This window comes from Indicator indicator, chromosome 3, assembly GCF_027791375.1.
Source record: "Indicator indicator isolate 239-I01 chromosome 3, UM_Iind_1.1, whole genome shotgun sequence".
In the NCBI taxonomy this organism is placed as follows: Eukaryota; Metazoa; Chordata; class Aves; order Piciformes; family Indicatoridae; genus Indicator; species Indicator indicator.
This window is the reverse complement of record NC_072012.1, coordinates 9,851,048-9,872,567: the sequence shown is the minus strand read 5'-3', so window position 1 is coordinate 9,872,567 and position 21,520 is coordinate 9,851,048. Positions and strand designations below refer to the sequence as shown.

The 21,520-nt window shown below is 44.0% G+C and overlaps 1 protein-coding gene across 2 annotated transcripts in view; it reads left to right on the top strand.

Annotated features, from left to right (window-relative positions):
- WNT7B (Wnt family member 7B) overlaps nt 1-20,714 on the top strand; it is a 114,648-nt gene extending 93,934 nt beyond the window's left edge. For both annotated transcript variants that reach the window (XM_054399376.1, XM_054399375.1), the window contains exons 3-4: nt 4,695-4,966; nt 20,235-20,714. In XM_054399376.1, the coding sequence (XP_054255351.1) occupies nt 4,695-4,966; nt 20,235-20,714 (752 nt within the window). The remainder of the gene's footprint in view (nt 1-4,694; nt 4,967-20,234) is intronic.
- The last annotated feature ends 806 nt before the right edge of the window (nt 20,715-21,520 follow it).

The window sequence follows — 21,520 nt, the reverse complement described above, 5'->3', positions numbered from 1 at the left end:
TCTTTGACACCAAAGCAGACACTTGTACAAGGGAAATAGGTGAATCCAAAGGTCACACAAAAGAGTGTCTTTTCCAGCCAGATTAAATCTTGACAGAATTATTCTGGTCTACATGACAGAGAACGTAAAAAACTTATAAAATGTACCAGTACAGGTTAGGAGGTGATCTGCTAGAGAGCAGCCCTGTGGAGAAGGACCTGGGAGTCCAAGTGGATGGCAAGTTCTCCATGGGTCAGCAATGTGCCCTTGTGGCCAAGAAGGCCAATGGAATCCTGGGGTGCATTAAGAGGAGTGTGTCCAGCAGATCCAAGGAGGTTCTCCTCTCCTTCTACTCTGCCCTGGTGAGACCATCCCTGGAATATTGCATCCAGTTCTGGGCTCCCCAGTTCAAGAGGGACAGGGATCTGCTGGAGAGAGTCCAACGAAGGGTACCAGGATGATGAAGGGACTGGAGCACTGCATTGTGAGGAGAGGCTGAGAGCCCTGGGGCTACTTAGTCTGGAGAGGAGAAGACTGAGAGGGGATTTAATAAATGTTTATAAATATCTGAGGGCTGGGGGTCAAGAGGGAGGGGACAGGCTCAGCTCACTTACACCCTGTGATAGGACAAGGGGCAATGGATAGAAACTACAGCACAGGAGGTTCCACCTCAATATGAGGAGGAACTTCTTCACTGTGAGGGTCACAGATCACTGGAACAGACTGCCCATGGAGGTTGTGGAGTCTCCTTCTCTGGAGACTTTCAAGAACCATCTGGATGCATTTCTGTGTGACCTGTGCTAGATTCTATGCTCCTGCTCTTGCAGGGGGATTGGACTTGATGATCTTTGGAGGTCCCTTCCAACCCCTAACATCCTGTGATCCTGTAAACAAGAATTTTTCTTTTTAGACACAGATAGTGAACATACCTAGTGCCAAATAACTAGGTGACTGCTGGAACAAAAAGAAAAATCTAGCTTCAAAATTGGGGCAGATCCCAAACTTTCTGCTATTTATAGTCTTTATCCATTTCATGAACATTTCTGGAAGGACTTGGCTCTGTTTCCTGGGAGAACAAGAATATTTTGGAGATCTCAGAAAATTCTATTAAATGAGGTTATTGTTCTGTCTTCAGGTATCACAGCAATCACTACTTAATTTTAGCTGCCTAACAAAGGCTTGCTTAGAACTGATGTGATGACATGCTAATGGAAAGCTTTGTGTACAGCAGACACATTATTTGAGCACAGAGGTTCCCCTCCCTTCCCCATCAGCATTTTCTGATAGACTCTACTGATCCTAGGACTTTAGAGAACTGCTGAGGTAATGCTTACACTGAAGTTCAAGGGAAGTTTTGAAGCATCCTCTAGTTAAAAAAACCCAAACAAACAAACAAACCAGCAAACAACTAAAAGCAAAACCACTTAATTCTTAGCAAGGCAACGTAAATTGAAAAAGGAATCTCATTTTAGAGGCATTTATTATTTCTGAGCCCTTCTTGTTTTAGAGCTGCATTGAAACAGTAGAGTAATCTCTTCAGAGAGTTAATATGGTTTCCATTTGGTATAATCCCATTACTTGAGACAATTCCATCATTGCTATAGCTCTCAAGGGGGTGAAGGAAAGATATTTTCCTCTGTTCCTGAAGGTAATCTGTTTACAAAAGTGATCAAGGGAACTGCTGTGTGAAAGATCACGGATGGGTTACAGACAGTGGCCATGATGAAATGGCTTACCTCCTGCTCTGCATACATGTGGAACACTCTGAGCTGAAATAAAAATATGTAATCACCTTAATCTCAATCTACAGAACTGTAGCTCACAGTGCAGAGGAGGGCAGTGAAGCTGGGGAAGGACCTGGAGAATAAATCTTAGGAGGAGCGACTGAAGGAGCTGGGGCTGTTTAGTTTGGAAAAGAGGAGGCTGAGGGGAGACCTCATTGCTCTCTACAACTACCTGAGAGGACGCCGTGGAGGGGCTGGTGCTGGTCTCTTCTCACAGGTCATTAGTGATAGAACAAGAGGGAATGGCCTCAAGCTGCAACTGGCTAGGTTTAGATTGGATATTAGGAATAATTTTTTCACAGCAAGAGTGGTCAGGCATTAGAATGTGCTGCCCAGGGAGGTGCTTGAGTCACCAAGCCTGGGTGTGTTAGAAGGTTATTTTGATGTGGTGCTTGGGGATATGGTTTAGGGGTGAACCTTGCAAAGTAGGGTTATGGGTTGGACTTGGTGATCCTGAGGGTCTTTTCCAACCTGAATGTTTCTGTGATTCCCTGACAGGAATATATTTCTGCTTGTTTATAACTATTTCTACACATGTTTCAGAGGTGTCTGAACTAAAACATGTCCCGAATCTCAATTTGAACTCTCATTTACTCTCATCTTAAAGAGAAAGGAAAATTTATCTATTGATGTAGTTTCTATTATATCTTGTATTTCCAACTTTTTAATTTATAGAATCAGAAAAGATTAGTTTTAGTTTTTTGTTATTGAAAGGAGATGAAGAAACAACAGGTCAACAGGATACTTTTAAAACACAGGACTTGGCTTTGACTTCAGCTGGCAAGTGAGGAAGAGGAGTGAGTATTGCTAGGTGTTTTTAGAGAGCATTAGGAACTAGAACAGAGGTTCCCAAACTTTTTTTGGATTGCAATCAACCCTCAGAATTTCTTGTGGCCCACCAGGCATCGTTATCATCAAACTTTTAATTGAAAACACTATTAAAAACAGTGTTTAATATGATTCTGTGGATTAGCTGTGAACCCTTCACTGTGGCCTCCTGGACCACCAGTGTTCTATGGACCATGGTTTGGGAACCACTGAACCAGACTACACACATAGTACACTCCAACAAAACACTTTTGTGCCTTGGAGCAAAGTCAGTCCTTCAGTTGCACAATGTACTCAAGTCATACATAAGTCAGTTTAACCTCCTTGGTACCTGAAGAACACAGCACTCCTTTATTTTTCCTCTTACCTTTAAGTTTCTCTTTTATTGCTTTGGAGAAACAAGTAAATGGTGCCAAAAAACAGGTTATGGTTGTTTCTTGTAGGATCTTTCTCATGTCTGGTATCTAAGGGTTTTGTTTGTTTGTTTTGTTCTGGTTTATGGTTTCTTTTTTTCCTCCTTTGGAAAATTTTGTTTTGTTTTGTTTTCCCTTTCAGATGCTTTGACAATTTTATAGCTGTGTGTGGTCATTAAATAGTTTCAGCGACTTTCTGCAAATTATTTACAGTTATTCTTTGGCTGTGGTATCAAAAGGTTGTCTGTTTATCACAGAAGAAAATGAGGATAGCACTGAGGAGGAGACTTGTAGGGAAAGGTTATAAATAAGAACAGCAAAACACCTCAGGCCACGATCCAGCCCTACATGAAGTCAGTGGCAGAGGGCAGTCTGATGTGAGAGCATGAATGGGTTGTGGTATCCTCTTTGATTATTCTGCTTCTGCATCTTCTTGTTTATGTGCATCACAAGGGCAAGTCAGCCAAACAGCCCAACAGTGTCTAGTGAGGGTAGGGCTGGGCTCTTTTCGGTGGTGGCCAGGGATAGAACAGGAGGCAATGGGTACAAAATAGAGCACAGGTGGTTTCACATGGACTGAGGAGAAAGTTCTTTACTGTGAAGGTGAAAGAACACTGGAACAGGCTGCCCAGAGAGGCTGTGGAATCTCCTTCTATGGAGACTTTCAAAAACCATGTTGCTGCACAAGCTGACCTAGGCACACTTGCTTTATCAGGGATGTTGAGCTAGATGATCCCCAGAGGTCCTTTCCAATCCCTACTATTCCATGATTCTGTGATCAGCCTCTCTTTGTATACTTGGTATCAACAGCTATAACATGGAAGTTGGAATGAGGAACCTTGTCAACAGCTGGCGTCACAGAAAACAAAAAAGGGACATTTTTCTAGAAGGACTTTTTCCTAAACAAGATTGTATTTCCATGACAGTATCTGCTTGTTTTGGGGAGGGAATGATGCTGCCACAGCATTTCCATATCCCTTGTGCTCTCAACATCACAGGTAATGCAGAGGTTTGAGTCAGAGTGGGAGTGGAAAAAGGTTGTCACAGCAAAACTAACATGCAAGAGAAGTCAGTGAAGGAAGGAGGTTAGCCTCTACTTGACCTTGGAGAAAACAAATCCTACCAGCTCTGGTCTCTGTAGGCCTCTCTTGCAATGTTCAACACTCATCATCCCTAATGGGATGCATTTATAAAGGTGGATTAAATATCTTCCTCATTTGTGTCTTAGCCCTCTCACACATCTGAAAGGGGCTGGTATTTTTGACAAGGTTTTTGCTTTTTCCATGCAATGCCAACGGTTAGAGGCAACTATTGCTTTCCAGTGAGCATTACTGTCAGCAGCTCACTAATTATTCCTCTGAAAGAGATGAAGTTCAGCTTGCAAACCTGACTACAGAGTGCAAAACCGAATCATGTTGCTCACCTCACACGTTAGGAAATTGCCCTCTGATGAAGGGGGTTAGGTGGGACTCTCACATGGCTGGTGCTTACCCGGGGGAATGTGCCTCAGCTGAACCAAGCGTTCCAAATACTAACACAGTGCTGTAAGAACCAGACATGCACACTTAGTGACAATGCCTTCCTCACCTTGCTGCCTGACACTGTTGCTCTGGATAACTGTGTGTACTTTCTTTAGCAAGTAAGTGCTGCCTTTCTGTCCAACACATCAGCTTTTGGCTTCTCTCCACAGGAAGCAGGGAAGCTGCGTTCACCTATGCCATTACTGCTGCCGGGGTTGCACACGCTGTCACGGCCGCCTGCAGCCAGGGCAACCTCAGCAATTGTGGCTGTGACCGAGAGAAACAGGGCTACTACAACCAGGAGGAGGGCTGGAAGTGGGGAGGCTGCTCTGCGGATATCAGATACGGCATTGAGTTCTCCCGGAGGTTTGTTGATGCCCGAGAAATCAAAAAGAATGCACGGAGGCTGATGAACTTGCACAACAATGAGGCTGGAAGAAAGGTATTCCAGAAAGGATGAGGGATGGGGAAATGTGTGTGCTGGAGGACAGGGAGGGGGAGGCTGGCTTGGTGGCAGGAAGCATTCCCTGAGAACTTACTCCTCTCTCTTTGCTGCTACCCCGCACCCACACTACCTGATGGCATCTAATGTTCATGTTTTGTTGCTGTTTTGTTGCTGTTTCTTTTTATTCAGAGCTAGCCCTGTATTACAGATGCTCCTCTAAACATTTCTGCTTCCTCAGCCTCCTTTCCAGTCCCACTGATAACCGAGAGGACTTTGCTGGGCTTGTTTGGCATAACGATAAATCTTTGGTTTTCATCTCCTTTGCAAAAATCTAAGCAAGAGATGTTGGGGCTTGTAATGGGACAGGACTGAGTGTCTGCATTGCTGAACTCCCACAGCACTTGCAGCTATTTATTCCATCCCAAACCAAAACACTTCTCTGACCACAGCTTTAATGAAACACACACTTCATAGCAAATGCACAACTGTCCATTTCTCACTGGCGGGCTACAAACAGCTGCAGGAGTGTCACTTGGGAAGAGGAAATAGTTTTATGTCTACAGCCATTACTGGGTTGCTTGCAATGGAAACAATAAACCTCATGGAGCTAGGCTGATTTGTGTCCATTGAATAACAATCCTCACAGCTCTCAAAGCTTGCCCTTCAAAAAGAATAACAAATCTGTCTGCATAAAATATACCTACCTCAGGAGAGATTTTACTCTAGCCTTCATGGGGTTTTCCTGCAGGTAAAACAATGCTGTTTCTACCCTCCAGTGTTGTGGGAGGCTCCAATATGTCACTCCTCTACACCTAGCCCCCAAATTCAGATTGAAATTTTCTACTCTAAATCACTGTGTGAATTCTGTCCTTCTACTAGTCCAAGCACTAGCTGCTGAAATGAGCAGAGATGGTTGAATTACTGGTGGCAGAACCATTACTGCCTCTATTTTGCTTATTAACCCTCAGACCCTGCAGCAAGGTCTCCTGAGGATTGTGGTTGGCTGTGCAACGAAACTGAAGGTGGTGTGTGGGGGCAGATATGTTTTGGGATGAAAGTACTGTACAAAGTCAATGTAGTGAAAGAGATCAGTTATGGGGCACAGTTTCAGGTGTGGAGATGGGATCAATACTCAGATGATGGTTGATATTGAGGTCTGCAGGTAGGAAGGAGACAGCTGACTGAAGAGCCAGACAGAAAAGCATCCCCAAGAGGGGCACAGTCTTTTTATTTTTTTTTTCTCTGAAGTTGCTGCTACTGCTGTATGAGATCTTGAAAGACCAGCAGCTTGGAAGACCAGGTGCAGGTCTGATCACTTCTCTTAGCCTTGAGTTTTTCACTTTGGTGTCGTGCATTGTGTTTGGATGCAAAAGGAGATGGAAACCACCAGGTTAAACTTGCAAGGGAGCATTTATTACTGCTAGATGCATTATTATCCCTGCTTAAACTGGCAACCCTCTCTACTGGGCACTGTGCCACCTTCACAGAGGTGCTGATGCATGTCCTGTTTTGAACATATCACAGTCTAGATATGAAAGAGGGCAAACCAGCAAAAGCAGATGCATAGATGGAGAGCAGTGAAGTGTCCTGCCCAAGGAGAGAAGGCAGCTCAGTTTCTGAGCTAGACACAGATCCCAGGTCCTCCCACTTCTAAATATAGCCCAGCAACCACTAGACCACATTGCTGATTCCTATTAAGCAAATTATATTTTTACTCTTCATCAGAACTTCATAAGCAGGGGGACATAAGCAAACCAAAGCAGTGTGTGATGTTACAGATATTTCTGAACATGAGCCAGCAGTGTGCCCAGGTGGCCAAGAGAGCCAATGGCATGCTGGCCTGCATCAGGAATAGTGTGGCCAGCAGGAGCAGGGAGGTCATTGTACCCCTGTACACAGCACTGGTTAGGCCACACCTTGAGTACTGTGTCCAGTTCTGGGCCCCTCAGTTTAGGAAAGATGTTGAATTGCTGGAGCATGTCCAGAGAAGGGCAACGAGGCTGGGGAGAGGCCTTGAGCACAAGTCCTATGAGGAGAGGCTGAGGGAGCTGGGATTGTTTAGCCTGGAGAAGCAGGAGGCTCAGGGGAGACCTCATTGCTGTCTACAACTACCTGAAGGGAGGTTGTAGCCAGGAGGGGGTTGGTCTCTTCTCCCAGGCAACCAGCACCAGAACAAGAGGACACAGTCTCAAGCTGCGCCAGCGGAGGTTTAGGCTGGAGGTGAGGAGAAAGTTCTTCACAGAGAGAGTGGTTGGCCATTGGAATGGGCTGCCCAGAGAGGTGGTGGAGTCACCATCCCTGGAGGTGTTCAAGAGGGGATTGGACATGGCACTTGGTGCCATGGTTTAGATAGGCATGAGGTGTAGGGTGACAGGTTGGACTCGATGATCCTTGAGGTCTCTTCCAGCCTTCTTGATTCTATGATTCTATGATTCTGGTGGCACCACTCCTGTAGAACCATGGCTTTACTCAACATTTCTAAAGACTCTGATTTTTTTTTTTTTTTTTTTTTTGCAAACCTCCTTGCAAAACCAAAATCTGACACAAAATTGCATGGATTTTTTTCTTTTCCTTTTATTTTTTTTTCCCTTGAGAAGACAGGAATCAGAAGGCATGTAAATACTGACAATACAGTTTTGGGGTTTCCACCCCCCCCAAATATACTTCTAAAAGATGAGTAAATTTTAAAATATAATTTATTTCTTTTACTTCTTTTTTTTTTCATTGTCAGCATTTTTCAGTAGTTCTTTATAGCCCTAATTCAATGTAATCATTAATGCACCAGATCACTTTCAATAGCTAAGGATGTCTGAAAGGTTTTGGGGTAGCTTTTTGCTTTTGTTTTTAAGTACAACCCATTGAATCCCAAGGAGTGTGCTCATAGAAAATATTGTTTAGGGTTCAGGTTTAGAAATGCTGATGGTGGTGTGACACACGTGCCTGTGAAATGAAGATGCAAAGCTGGTCCAGAGGAGGGCCACAAAAATGGTCAGGGGGTTGGAGCAGCTCTGCTATGAGGACAGGCTGAGGGAGCTGGGGATGTTCAGCCTGCAGAAGGGAAGGTTCTGTGGAGACCTGATAGCAACCTTCCAGTAGCTGAAGGAGGCCTGCAAGAAGGATGGAGAGAGACTGTTTACAAAGGACTGCAGTGACAGGATGAGGGGCAATGGCTTCAAAGCAGAGAAGGGCAGATTTAGATATCAAGAAGAAGTTCTTTACTATGAGGGTGGTGGAACACTGGAACAGGTTGCCCAGGGAGGTGGTTGAGGCCCCTTCCCTGGAGATATTCAAGGTGAGGCTCAACAGGGATTTGGGCAGCCTGATCTAGCTGAGGATGTCCCTGCTGAGTGTGGGGAGGTTGGACTGGGTGATCTTTGCAGGTCCCTTCTGGCCAGGACCATTCTGTGATCCTATGATTTTATGATACTTAGTGATTTTGGTTCATCTGAGCTTATCTATTTGTATAAACTAGACACTCTGAATTTCAGACTGAGCGAAACTTAAGGTTAGAACAAAATGACGGAAACTAGAACACAAAGCCTGAAAGCAGGAGCTTTTGCATGTGTGTGTGGATATCATTCTGAATATATTCCACATGGTCCTTACATGGACCTGATGGAACGGGTCCAGAGGAGGGCTGATCAGGGGATTGGAGCACCTCTGCTTCAAGGACAGGCTGAGGGACCTGAGGTTGTTCAGCATGGAGAAGAGGAGGTTCCAGAGAAACCTTAGAGTAACCTTCCAGTACATGAAGGGGGCTACAAGAAGGATGGAGAGAGACTGTTTACAAAGGCCTGTGATGATAGGATGAGGGGACATGGCTTCAAACTAGAGAAGAGCAGATTTAGATTGGATGTTAGGAACAGGTTCTTTACTATGAGAGTGGTGGAACACTGGAACAGGTTGCCCAGGGAGATGTTTGGGGCCCCGCCCTGGAGATATTCAAGGTGAGGCTCAACAGGGATTTGGGCAGCCTGATCTAGTTGAAGATGTCCCTGCTGACTGAAGAGGGAGTTGGACTAGATGATCTTTAGAGGTCCTTTCCAACCCAGACCATTCTGTGATTCACACAGTCAGGTCAGCAATAACAGCATTTATGTCTGTGCACTTGCTGAAGCAACACTGAACCTCCATCTTCCTCCTTGTCCATTTCACAAATCTCAAAATTCAACTGCAGAAAGCTTGTAACTCTCTTGGGTAAGACTCTGCCAGGACTGTCCTGCTCATCTGCATGCAGCTTGTCTTGAAATTTAGAAAGGGTCTTGAGCCAAGCTTCTGATTCATGACTGCTATTATTAAGGATTAAAGTAAGGATATCTGTCCCTTATTATGAATAAGAATAAAAGATAGGGAGGAGGCCACAGTCAGCTGAGATTATTTTTTTACTTCTTTGTTGCTTGAGAAGTTTGCAAATAATCTTTTCAACCTTAGAGTGGGAATGCCAAGACAGTAAAGGAAATAGATGCTCTTGTAGCTTCCTACAGAGGTTTCACAGCACTTCACCATTTTGAAACCCCCACTGTACTGGCAAGGCTCACAGTTCTTACTGTGTCATACCCAGTTAACTTCAGGACATGGTTTAATGGCCACAGTGGGGTTAGGTCGATGGTTGGATTCAATGATCTTAAAGATCTTTTTCAACTGAAATAGTTCTATGATTCTATGAATTGGCTTTTTGAGTTAGGTAAGGACAACAATATTTAGCCAATAGAATAATAGAATCAACCATGTTGGAAGAGACCTCCAAGATCATCCAGTCCAACCGATCACCCAGCCCGATCCAGTCAACTAGACCATGGCACTAAGTGCCTCATCCAGTCTTTTCTTGAACATCTCCAGGGATGGCATCTCCACCCTCTCCCTTGGCAGCCCATTCCAATGGGCAATCACCCTCTCTGTGAAGAACTTCCTCCTAATATCCAGCCTATACCTCCCCTGGCACAAAATCTGCTATCTTTATATTAGTTTTTTCTCTAAATCCCAGAGCATCCTAAGAGAGAAACATGAGGAAAAAAGGACCAAAGACCTCCCAACTTCACCTACAGTTGTTTCCACCTTGCTCTGAAGTCAGTGGAAGGCCCTTGATGACCTCACTAGACCACTACTAGGTGGCCAGCAGATATTGCTAGGATTATTATCCAGGACTCTGACCACCAGTTGTGCCCCCAGAGCGATTACTTGGATATTCTCTTACACCATCCCATGGACTACTTCATGTGCTGGGGCACAAATCTTGCCCATCCTCAATTTCTCCCAGCACTTACCCCAGACATGCCTGCAAGTTAGAGTTATTTGTAGCTGTAGCAGTGACTATAATGTTTTGTTCTCACAGGGATGTTCTCAAAAGCTGGCCTGCTGCTGTTTCACTGTTGTTAAAAATAGAGTCTTGAGGAATTTCTCTTTGAGGGGAAAAAAACCCCAACACGCTGTATACATAATTACACAAACTTTGCCAAAACAGATGAGGGTGGAAACAGTTCAGGGGCTCTTTATCTTGAGTCTGGGTGACCTGCTCAGCAGAACACTCTGATCAACTGCCTCCTTGGTAAAAAGGAGGTTATTTAAGGTTTTTTGGAGAATTTCTGATGACTGTTAGAAGAACAAATTCCCTATCAGTCTTGCATTGCAACCTCTAATGGCTCTGCATGGCATTTCTAAGAATCATTTCAGCTAATGGCAAATCTGTGAAGTTTCTAATGACATCATGGGCTGAGGGAGCTGAGTCTCTTTAGTTTGGAGAAGAGGAGACTGAGAGGTGACCTCATTAATGTTTACAAATGTGTGAAGGGTGAGTGTCAGGAGGATGGAGCCAGGCTCTCCTCGGTGATGTCCAATGATAGGACAATGAGTGCAAGCTGAAGCATAAAATGTTCCACATGAACACAAGGAGAAACTTTTTCACTGGGAGGGTGATAGGGCCCTGGAGCAGGCTGCCCAGAGAGGCTCAGGGGTATCCATCTCTAGAGACATTCAAAACCTGCCTGGATGCTTTCCTGTGTGACCTGCTCTAGGTGATCCTGCTCTGTCAGTGGGAGTTGGACTGGATTATCTTTTGAGGTCCCTTCCAGCCCCTAATATTCTGTGATTCTGTGATTCCTGATGACACAAGATTCTCCTGATGGCAGATTTAAAACAGTGCTGTGGTGCCTAACAGAGCAAAGCAGCTAATTTCACCATAGCCACTATGATTCAGGACAGAAAGCACAAGTGTGGTAAAATGAAAACAAGTCTCCAAAGGAAAACTAGTCTAAGTCTAACACAAATGTTACTGGAAGAATGGCTTGTTGCAAATCTGAATGATTACAAAGAGATCTTGTGGGCAAAAACTTTGACAGAGTAATGAAAAATTAAATGCCAACAAACCCAAGTGAGCTTTGATGCTGTTTTATGAGACAGCTTTCTACCATGTATTTTTAGAAACAAGTATCATTACCCTGGGATAAATGAACTTAGAGAGGGTAACATCTGGGAACACACACCATCAATCTTAGCTTGCTGTTGACAGCTTCAAAACAATGACTGGCCCCTCATGGGGAATCTCAATTATAAAAGTAGGGGTTTGTGTTTGTTTGCTTTTCAGGGGGGGGCTGGCCATGTTAAAAGAACAAGCTGACAAATTGGTAGCAGAGCACAGCTTTGACCAAAAAGAAGAAAAGAAATGTTTCTAACACTTTATCAAGCAGTTATGCTCTTATGGCAGGTAATGGCTGTGGTTATGTGGAGGAAATTTGGCCTAATTCTTTCCCTTCTAGAAACACACCCATCATGCTGCCTGCCAGCAGCTCAGCCTGGTACCATCCCAATATTTATTCCTTTTGTAATGGCAGTGAGCTTTCCTCCTTGTCTGTTTGGAAGGCTTGGAAGATAACAACATATTCTTTCACATTTGAACAAATAGGACTATGAGGATGAAAATTAAAAATAAAAAAAAAATAGACTCTCTTCAGAAGAGAGACAAGGGGCAATGGATACAAACTACAACACAGGAGGTTCCACCTCAACATGAGGAGAAACTTCTGTACTGTGAGGGTGACAGAGCCCTGGAACAGGCCTCCCAGAGAGGCTGTGGTATCTCCTCTTGAGACTTTCAAGACCCATCTGGATGTATTCCTGTGCAACCTGTGCTAGATTCTATACTGCTGCTGTGGCAGGGGGGCTGGACTCGATCTCTGGAGGTCCCTTCCAACCCCTAACATCCTGTGAGCCTGTAAGATTATCCAATCATTAGGGACAACTTTTCCATCTAAACCATGGCATGTTCTCCCATGGCACCACAGGACTGTGGTAGCAGGAAGGTTTTTTTGCTGAAGTGCTTTGGCTGTAGAGCAGCTGGTGAAGTGATTTGCTGCTCACTATTCATCATATATATAGATACTCATACACATAGATATACATAGAGTGTGTATGTATAGTTGTGGATATTTCTCTGGGCCTAAAACACCTAAGGAAGTGTTAATGCACTTCACCTCACATGAAACCTTTGAATTAATAAGCTAACTTCTGGAAGATGCACAGTGTGCCCTAATATGTTGCAGACTGCCCTCACTGCTACCTACCAGAACGTAAGGATCAGAAGCAATGCTCAGACTCTAGCTAAAATGCTCTGAAGTTGGAGTGGACACTGAATCCCAGCTTAAAAAGTGAAAAACCAACTAATGTTATGCTCTTGTAAGCCACAAATAGTCTTTTAAAAGTGACTTTGTTTCCTAAGTCATCTCAGTGATTTCAAGAATGCGACTTTCCAGGTTTTACAGCCTTGAATCCATCATTTGCTGAAAGTTTCTTTCTCTAAAAGAGACAAAGTATTTCACTGCACATCCCTTGTGAGAGCATTCATGAAAGAAAAGCTTTCAGTCGTTGTGCTTCATGGCATACTTTCCACTTTCCCACTTAAATTGGTTTGCAGACAGATATAAATCCAGTTTCAAAAAGTTTGGTGTTACAGCTTGGGTGGGTTAGATGGATAAATAATGCTTATGCATATGTCCTGAATATGCAAGTTTTGGCTCAAAAATCTCATGAGGATAGGTCTCCTGCTTCCAATTGGATTGGATTTACTAGCCTTTTTCTTTTTTTTCTTCCAGAAAACACACCCTTAACATTGGCTGCCAGAAGCTACATCTGGTGCTATCTCACTTTTTTAACATTTTGCTTTAAAATTCGAGGGGGGAGGTAGGGGAGGGAGGAATAGCCAAGTATTTTAGGGCTTGCTAGATGGTTTTAGTCTAGAAATGCACATGCCCTTGCATACCATGCAAGAAAAATATCATCCATCTAGTAAAATATTACTCTACTCCCTCAAACCTGATATCTCTATACTGCCTGACAGAAAAAAACAACCCAAACCTCAGAAATTAAATATTTGTGACTTTTCAAGATAGTTAAAATTTTGCCTTCAAGCTTTATAGCAAATTCCATAGCAAGCAGAGTGAACTACTGCAATCACATCAGTTTTGGGAATGGTTTGAAAGGTCCTTCTCAGGATTTTTGCTTTCTGCAAAATTCCACTGTAAAAGTAAAACTCAGAAAGTTTTAACCAATCTCAAGTGTTTATTGCTCAAATTAAGCAACTACCTTCTCCTCTTCTAGAGAAGAGACACAGATGGGTTAGGATCTATACAGCCCATCCTCATAACAGCAGGACTTCCATGTGATGGGCAACAGGTCCCAAAATCCCAGGCTTATTCTCCTGCTAGCCAAGAGGAGAACTTAAGTAAAGAGAGCATAGAATCATGGAATTGTTAGGGTTGGAAGGGACCTCAAGGATTGTCTAGTTCCAACCCCCCTGCCATGGGCAGTGGCACCTCACACTACATCAGGTTGCTCAGAGCCACATCCAGCCTGGCCTTAAAAACCTCCAGGAATGAGACTTCTACCACCTCCCTGGGCAACCTGTTCCAGTGTCTCACCACCCTCACGGGGAAGAACTTCTTCTTCACATCCAATCTGAATCTTCCCTCCTCTATTTTTGCTCCATTCCCCCTAGTCCTATCACTACCTGACACCCTAGAAAGTCCCTCCCCAGATTTCTTGTAGGTCCCCTTCAGATACTGGAAGGCCACAATAAGGTCTCCCCAGAGCCTTCTTCTCTCCAGACTGAACAACCCCAACTCTCTCAATCTGTTTCCACAGGAGAGGTGCTCCAGCCCTCTGATCATCCTTGTGGCCCTTCTTTGGACACATTCCAAAGACACATTGGGTCTTCAGTGTTTTTTATTACAATCAGTGGGGATACTGCAGGAGAGGATGCCTTATTTAGGGAGGTGGGTGAAGGGCAAGAGCAGGTCAGTTGATGCCTCTTCACACCACAGAGCATCCTCAGCCCTCTGAGCTCCGAGCAGTGCCAGGGAAAAAACCCATCTCATGCTGTGGCTGGAATCCCTGACCCATTGAATCAAAGAATAAGAAAAATAGGGATGTGACAGGAGAGGGAGTAAACACAATTAGCTGTGGTGGACCCCAATCCATGCTGCAGCTGTTAGCCAGTGTCCACACCCCATTGGCAAACCATTGGCTTTCATGGTTGCTGCAGCATGAGTGTTAAAGAGGTGATGATACCCTGCACCCAAGACTCATATCTTTTTGGTACTGCTATTAGCCAAAACAAAAGCTGATCACTTGCATATTTGATGAGGGAAAGCCCCTAAAGTTTTCTGCTGCTTCTTGATGCTGCAGTCAAAAAGTAATATGGATTTTGTTACATTCAACATCTGGTCCAAAAATTTGCATTTCCATGAAGGAAAACACAAACCAGAAAAGGCAAGCCAAACCAAACACACAGAAAATGTTACTATTGTTTTTACATATTTTATCCAGATAGGTTTTTTAGTATGGACAGGAACTGTATCTGATGTTATGCACTTGGGTCTAGATATGGAACCTGTCAAAAAAACCAAAACTAACCAATCAACCAAACAAAACCCAAACCAAAAACTAACCCCAAAAGAATTTCTTTTCTTACTGATTATTTTGTTTCCTTTTAGCCTTCACAAGTCTTTTACTACCTAACTGGCAGCGGGCAACCCTCAAATTGCATTTTCAGCATGTGATTTATATAGGTGTTAAAGCATGTGGGATGAGAAAGCTTGAACTTTATATTTCATAATTCTTTGAACAAAGTAGCAGTAGTTAGGAAATTTTAGTTGGCAAGCTGGCAGTGAGGTGGCAGTAAGCCTGTGTGTGTGGAAAAGGGACCTAAGGAATGTTCCTACAATTAGTCTGAGGCAGTGCAGTCCAAGGATGGGAATTTGCTCTGGGAAGTAGATCTTGCTGTAAACCATTCAAGATTAGATACCAGGTACTGACATATGACAAATGAAACCGTTGAGAGAGTGGGTCCTACCAGCTAATGATTTTCAATCTTTAATCAGGCACCTAAGCTTGGCATGGTGTTAGATCTGAGTAAATAAGTACCTTTAAGGCTCAGGGTCAAAGCTTTGATGGGAATTTTGCTGAGGAAAATTGAGCTGAAGGGACATTTAGGAAGAAAACCATTAGTTGTCTTCATTCACAGCACTCTGTGAATGGGGTCAAATCCTGACACCTTTGCCAGGTCCAGTTGCACCTTGCTGGTGAGTAGGAAGCTGAGATACTCTGCAGACAGATACAACTCTGGGAAAACTGAAATGTGCTGCCTTGTCAGCAAAGAGGAACACCCTGCAGCATCTGGGTGGAAGGAGGGGGAAAAGAAATAGTTGCTTAGAAACTGCTTAGTTTGGGCCTTGCATTCCCTGAACTCCAAGCTTTTGGGCACGATTTTATATTCACATCTGACTGTGGATGAACAAATTATAGTGTTCAGGAATTTAGCTACCTGATGATTTGGTCTGTGCTCAGTGTTGTAACCCCAAGCATTTCAGATTCATCAGCAAAGCCTCCAAAACTAATTAACAAACAAACAAACAAACAAAACCACCCAAACAAACCTGTGAGATTGGCTTCAGGATCATGAATTAACAGTTTTTCAAACTTCTGCTTTTTTTGAGCCTCCAGTTCTTCCACCATCATAAACAATGGGAACCTTTGGGAAAAAAAAAAATCACAGCAGTGAAATCAGGTTTCTGTACAGGAGAATGAGTCATGAAACTCGACCTTCAGAAAGACAAGAACAACAGGAGAAATCAAGACTTAGGATAAAGCTATTGGAGATCCTGCTACAGAGGGTGCTGGGCAGTGCAGTATATAAATGGCAGCATCTCCATCGAATACACAGAGAAAGACAAATGTACACACACACATCTCTGTATAAATATACAAAGAAAACACCTAGGACACCAGGATGGGTGATATTTTTGCCTTCAGGAGCAATGACGCTTTCTGCTGTATCAGGGAAATACATCGATGATAGAGACAGAAGCTCCTTGGAAGTGCCCTGAGCGTTAAGCCCATCACCCCTCCAAAAAAATTTAGCAGTTTCCCAAGCCTCACCTCCTCCCAGTCGCTGAGCAAGTTACCTACTGGGCCTTTTCAGCTCAAAACCAGATGTCAGAAATACATAGAGCATGACGAAATGTGTACTGTTCACCAAGATTTACTACTTAGGGAGAAGAAGATCACGAATCAGGTGTGGCAGAACCATCCCACTGATAATGCTTTCCTGGAAGCCCTTAGATCTTAGTGCTCTTTGGTGGAGGTGTAGAGAAGATTGCCTGCATCCAGCTTTTGTTGTGGATTGTGCTGCAGTTCTTTTGGCTGCAGCTGTGTGTTGAGCAGTGGCTGAGAAAGCTGCACAAAGAGGCTGGTTTCCAAAAGCACATTTCAGCAGTATCAAGTCAAACTTACAGCACTTTTATATATATCTGCATGCACCAAGAGATTATTTTAAAGCAGGTTTGTGGAACAAGATTGGAAACTTTTTTGGGGGTCTTAGGAAAAAAAAAAATCACATCCTTCTGCACAAGCATGAGGTAGAGGAGACCATGGAGAATACTGAAGTACCCTAGAGTACTTCATAAGGCATTTCTCTACTCACTGCCATGGAAATGCTGCCACTGCAACAGAAAGCATACAGTTTTCTCTTTTTTTTTTTTTCCATAGGGAAGACAGGAAGGTGATACAATCTGTCAATGGTCTTTACAGTGTCCACTGGAAAAACAGCTCATAACAGCCTTGCTGATTTTGTTTTTTAGAATAGTTGCAGCTAAAGGAACTTCTTCCCTAACCCAGTCAACCTTCCTGGGAATCACATTTTCTGCCTCCGATAAGCTGGCTTGACCCTAACCTGGGAAAACCCTGTGGTTCCAGAAGGTTTAGGGTGTTTTTGAACAGGATGCTCATCTGTCTTGTACTTGCTGCTACTGGATGTTGCCAAGGAAGAATCAAAACCAAATAATCTCTTTAATATTCAAACCCTAGAAATCTGGGAAAACCCCAAAGCATACAATTTAAGTTAAACTCAAACAACTCAGAAGGGTGCCCTCTATTTGCAGGGATAAGCAGATCTGTGCAGCTTTTATTTTAAGGCCAGTTTCTTAAACAGTAAGCATTTTTGCTTCCCTTCTGCTTCATTATGCCATTGTACTCAGATTTCGGCCCTTTTATCCCTTGCCCATTTCAGTCATGTTCTGGGATCTGCAACAAAACCACTACAGGAGATGGTCTGCAGCATCAGTAATGCTTTAAGACAAGCTTGGTAGCTCATATTTCTTTGTTAGCATCCCATTGAGAAAGGGAAAGATCAGTTTGCTTTGTTCCTAGGCCTTGATTTTCATAAGCTAATGATGACTGTGGGTGTAATTGTGGTCAGGCTTAAGTGGTAGCACGAGGGCAGAAAAACAGAGACGCTTCCGTGAGGCTGGTTTGCCCTCCACCATGCACATGGAGCTGGGCTTGCCTTCCCCCTGGGCATGCACCAGGGAAGGAGGCATGTGCCAGCTGTGATGTGGCTCAGCTGCAGCAGAGGTCGGGAGCAGAGGTTGAGCCCAAGCACCCACTACTTAGTTTCCCTTCTAGAGACCATCTGACACTGGACTAATCTCCTCTAGGTTAACTTCTTCTAGTGACAGCCATAATAAGCACTCCCATTTCTCTTTGGCTCACAGCTCGACAGGACCCTTCAATGCATTTTGTTTCCTCTAATGTTGCACAGTTGTTGCCCTGATGCAAACACTCTATTTGTGGTCCACAGAATCACAGAAACATTCAGGTTGGAAAAGACCCTCAGGATCATCAAGTCCAACCAATAACCCTACTCTGCAAGGTTCACCCTGAAACCCTATCCCCAAGCACCACATCCAAACCACCTTTAAACACATCCAGGCTTGGTGACTCAGCCACCTCCCTGGGCAGCTCATTCCAATGCCTGATCACTCTTTCCATGAAAAAATGTTTCCTAATGCCCAGTCTAAACCTACCCAGTCGCTGCTTGAGGCTGTTCCCTCTTGTTCTATCACTAATGATCTGTGAGAAGAGACTAGCACCAAGCTTCTCCATAATTTCAACTACTTGTAGAGAGCAATGAGGTCTCCCCTCAGCCTCCTCTTTTTCAAACTAAACAGCCCCAGCTCCTTCAGTCATGTCTCATAAGATTTATTCTCCAGGCCCTTCCCCAGCTTCCTTGCCCTCCTCTGCACTTCCTCCAGCACCTTCACATCTCTCTTGTACTGAGGTATCCAAAGCTGAACACAAAACTCGAGGTGTGGCCTCACCAGAGCTGAGTACAAGGAGACAATCACCTCCCTACTCCTGCTGGACACAGCATTTCTAATACAAGCCAGGATGCCATTGGCCTTCTTGGCCACCTGGGCACACTGCTTGCTCAGATTCAGTTGCTTGTCAATTAGAACCCCCAGGTCCCTTTCTGCCAGACACCTTACCAGCCACACTGCCCCAGGCCTGTTGCATTGCTTGGGGTTGCTGTGACCTAAGTGTAGGACCTGGCATTTGGCCTTGTTGAAACTCATCCCATTAATGTTGGCCCACCAATCTAATTTATCCAAGTCCTTCTCTAGAACCTCCCTACCCTCATGAGGTTCTTGATAGCTGGGCTGGGTACTGCAAGGAGTGCTGCTTTGAAAGGGGGTGATCTGCTCTGAGGGTTGAATAGTTAATAGATTTGCTGGTGCTGCCACTGATGGCACATGCAGTGACCATGAAGGTCTGTTCAGCCACACAGCAATATGTTGTTCTGTGGTATTAAGGCTGGTCAATGTTTCTGAAACTTCCTTTGAGCATTGCTTAAAGCAGCAAAGATTAAGCATTCTGAATCTTAAAACACTTCATTTAATTTTCCCTTTTGTTTTTCAAAACAAAAATTGTTTGAAAAAAGTATATTTTTAAGTGATTTTAAAGTAATTTGGCTCTTTAAGACTTCACAGGATCACAGGATGTTAGGGGTTAGGGGTTGGAAGGGACCTCTGGAGATCATTGAATCCAAGCCCCAAGCCAGAGCAGGACCATAGAATCTAGCACATATCACACAGGAATGCATCCAGATAGTTCTTGAAAGTCTACAGAGAAGGAGAGTCCACACCCTCTGTGGGGAGCCTGTTTCAGTGTTCTGTTATCCTCACAATGAAGTTCCTCCTCATATTGAGGTGGAATCTCCTGTGCTGTAGTTTCTATCCATTGCCCCTTGTCCTATCACAGGGTGCAAGTGAGCACAGCCTGTCCCTCCCTCTTGACCCCCAGCCCTCAGATACTTATAAGCATTTATTAAATCCTCTCTCAGTCTTCCCTTCTCCAGACTAAGCAGCCCCAGGGCTCTCGGCCTCTCCTCATAATGCAGTGCTCCAGTCCCTTAATCATCCTGGTAGCCCTCTCCAGCAGATCCCTGTCCCTCTTGAACTGGGGAGCCCAAAGCTGGATGTAATACTCCAGGGGTGGTCTCACCAGGGCAGAGTAGAAGGAGAGGAGAACCTCCTTGGATCTGCTGGACACACTCCTCTTAATGCACCCCAGGATTCCATTGGCCTTCTTGGCCACAAGGGCACATTGCTGACCCATGGAGAACTTGCTGTCCACTTGGACTCTCAAGTCCTTCTCCACAGGGCTGCTCAGATCTGGCTTCTGAAATATAAGTAAATATCCTTCAGTATTTGGAAACAAATGCAAATGTTTTCCAACAAAATGAGAATGCACTGAGTTTCCAAGCAGGCCCCATGTAAAACAAAACCTGTTCCAAGCACTCTGCTGGCAGGTGAGGAAGTCTGCAGGCCTGCAGTTGGAAGCTTTCAACCAGCTGCAGCGAAGCAAACAGAGTGAGATGTCGGCAAACTTTCAGCAGTGTTTTCCTCCACTAACCATACACAAATGTCTGTGCACACAGGTTCTGGAAGAGAGAATGAAATTGGAATGCAAGTGCCATGGAGTTTCAGGCTCCTGTACAACTAAGACCTGCTGGACCACGCTTCCGAAATTCCGAGAGATTGGATATATTTTGAAGGAGAAATACAACGCGGCTGTGCAGGTGGAGGTGGTACGAGCCAGCAGGTTAAGACAGCCAACCTTCCTGAAGATCAAGCAGATCAAAAGTTACCAGAAACCCATGGAGACGGATTTAGTGTACATCGAAAAGTCACCCAACTACTGTGAGGAAGACGCTTCCACGGGGAGCGTCGGTACCCAGGGACGGCTCTGCAACCGCACCTCCCCCAATGCGGACGGGTGCGACATGATGTGCTGCGGAAGAGGGTACAACACACACCAGTACACCAAGGTGTGGCAGTGCAATTGCAAATTCCACTGGTGCTGCTTTGTCAAGTGCAACACCTGCAGCGAGCGGACAGAGGTGTTCACCTGCAAATAACGGCGTCGCCTGCCGACGAACGGAGCCCAGATCGCCGCTGCCGCCGGGGAAGGCAGTATGGAATATCACGGATGATGACAGCATCGTTTTGCACATCTAATCTTTGGGAAAAGAAAGAAACACCCAGACCCACAACAACCACTCCCTCCCCACTACTTACACTTCTCTAAGGATGGTGCTTTTTTTTTTTTTTTTTTTTTTTTTTTTTTTTGGCTGGCTGGCTGTTGCAACTGCTTTGGAAACCAGGGCAACAGGAATAAGGTGATGTTGACTGCCACATGAAATTTCTCTCTGTTTCCTATTTTTTTTTAAAATTTTTTTTTTAAATACAATCCTGGGTGTTGTAGATTTCTCCTAGTAAATATTTTAAGTTATACAAATCAGAGAAGCTGATTGCATTGCAGCTCCCTGTGGCATTTAAAAGGAAAAGACACTTTCACCTGTTTTGCAACAACAAAACTGTTGAGCCCTGTACAAATTTTTTAGTTTTTTTCCTTTTTTCATTTCCCCCCATTTAAAATTTTTTCCATTTTTTAAATTTTTTTCATTTTTCCCCATTTTTCTTTTTTCCCCCATTTTTTCATTTTCCCCATTTTTCATTTTTTCCCTGTTTTCCTTTTTCATTTTCCCCATTTTTTCTTTTTTCACCATTTTTTCCATTTTTTCCCATTTTTAATTTTTTAATTTTTCCCATTTTTTTAATTTTTAATTTTTTTCCCATTTTGTCATTTCCCCCATTTTTAAACTTTTTATTTTTCCCATTTTTCCATTTTTCCTTTTTTTCATTTCCCCTTTTTTTTCCATTT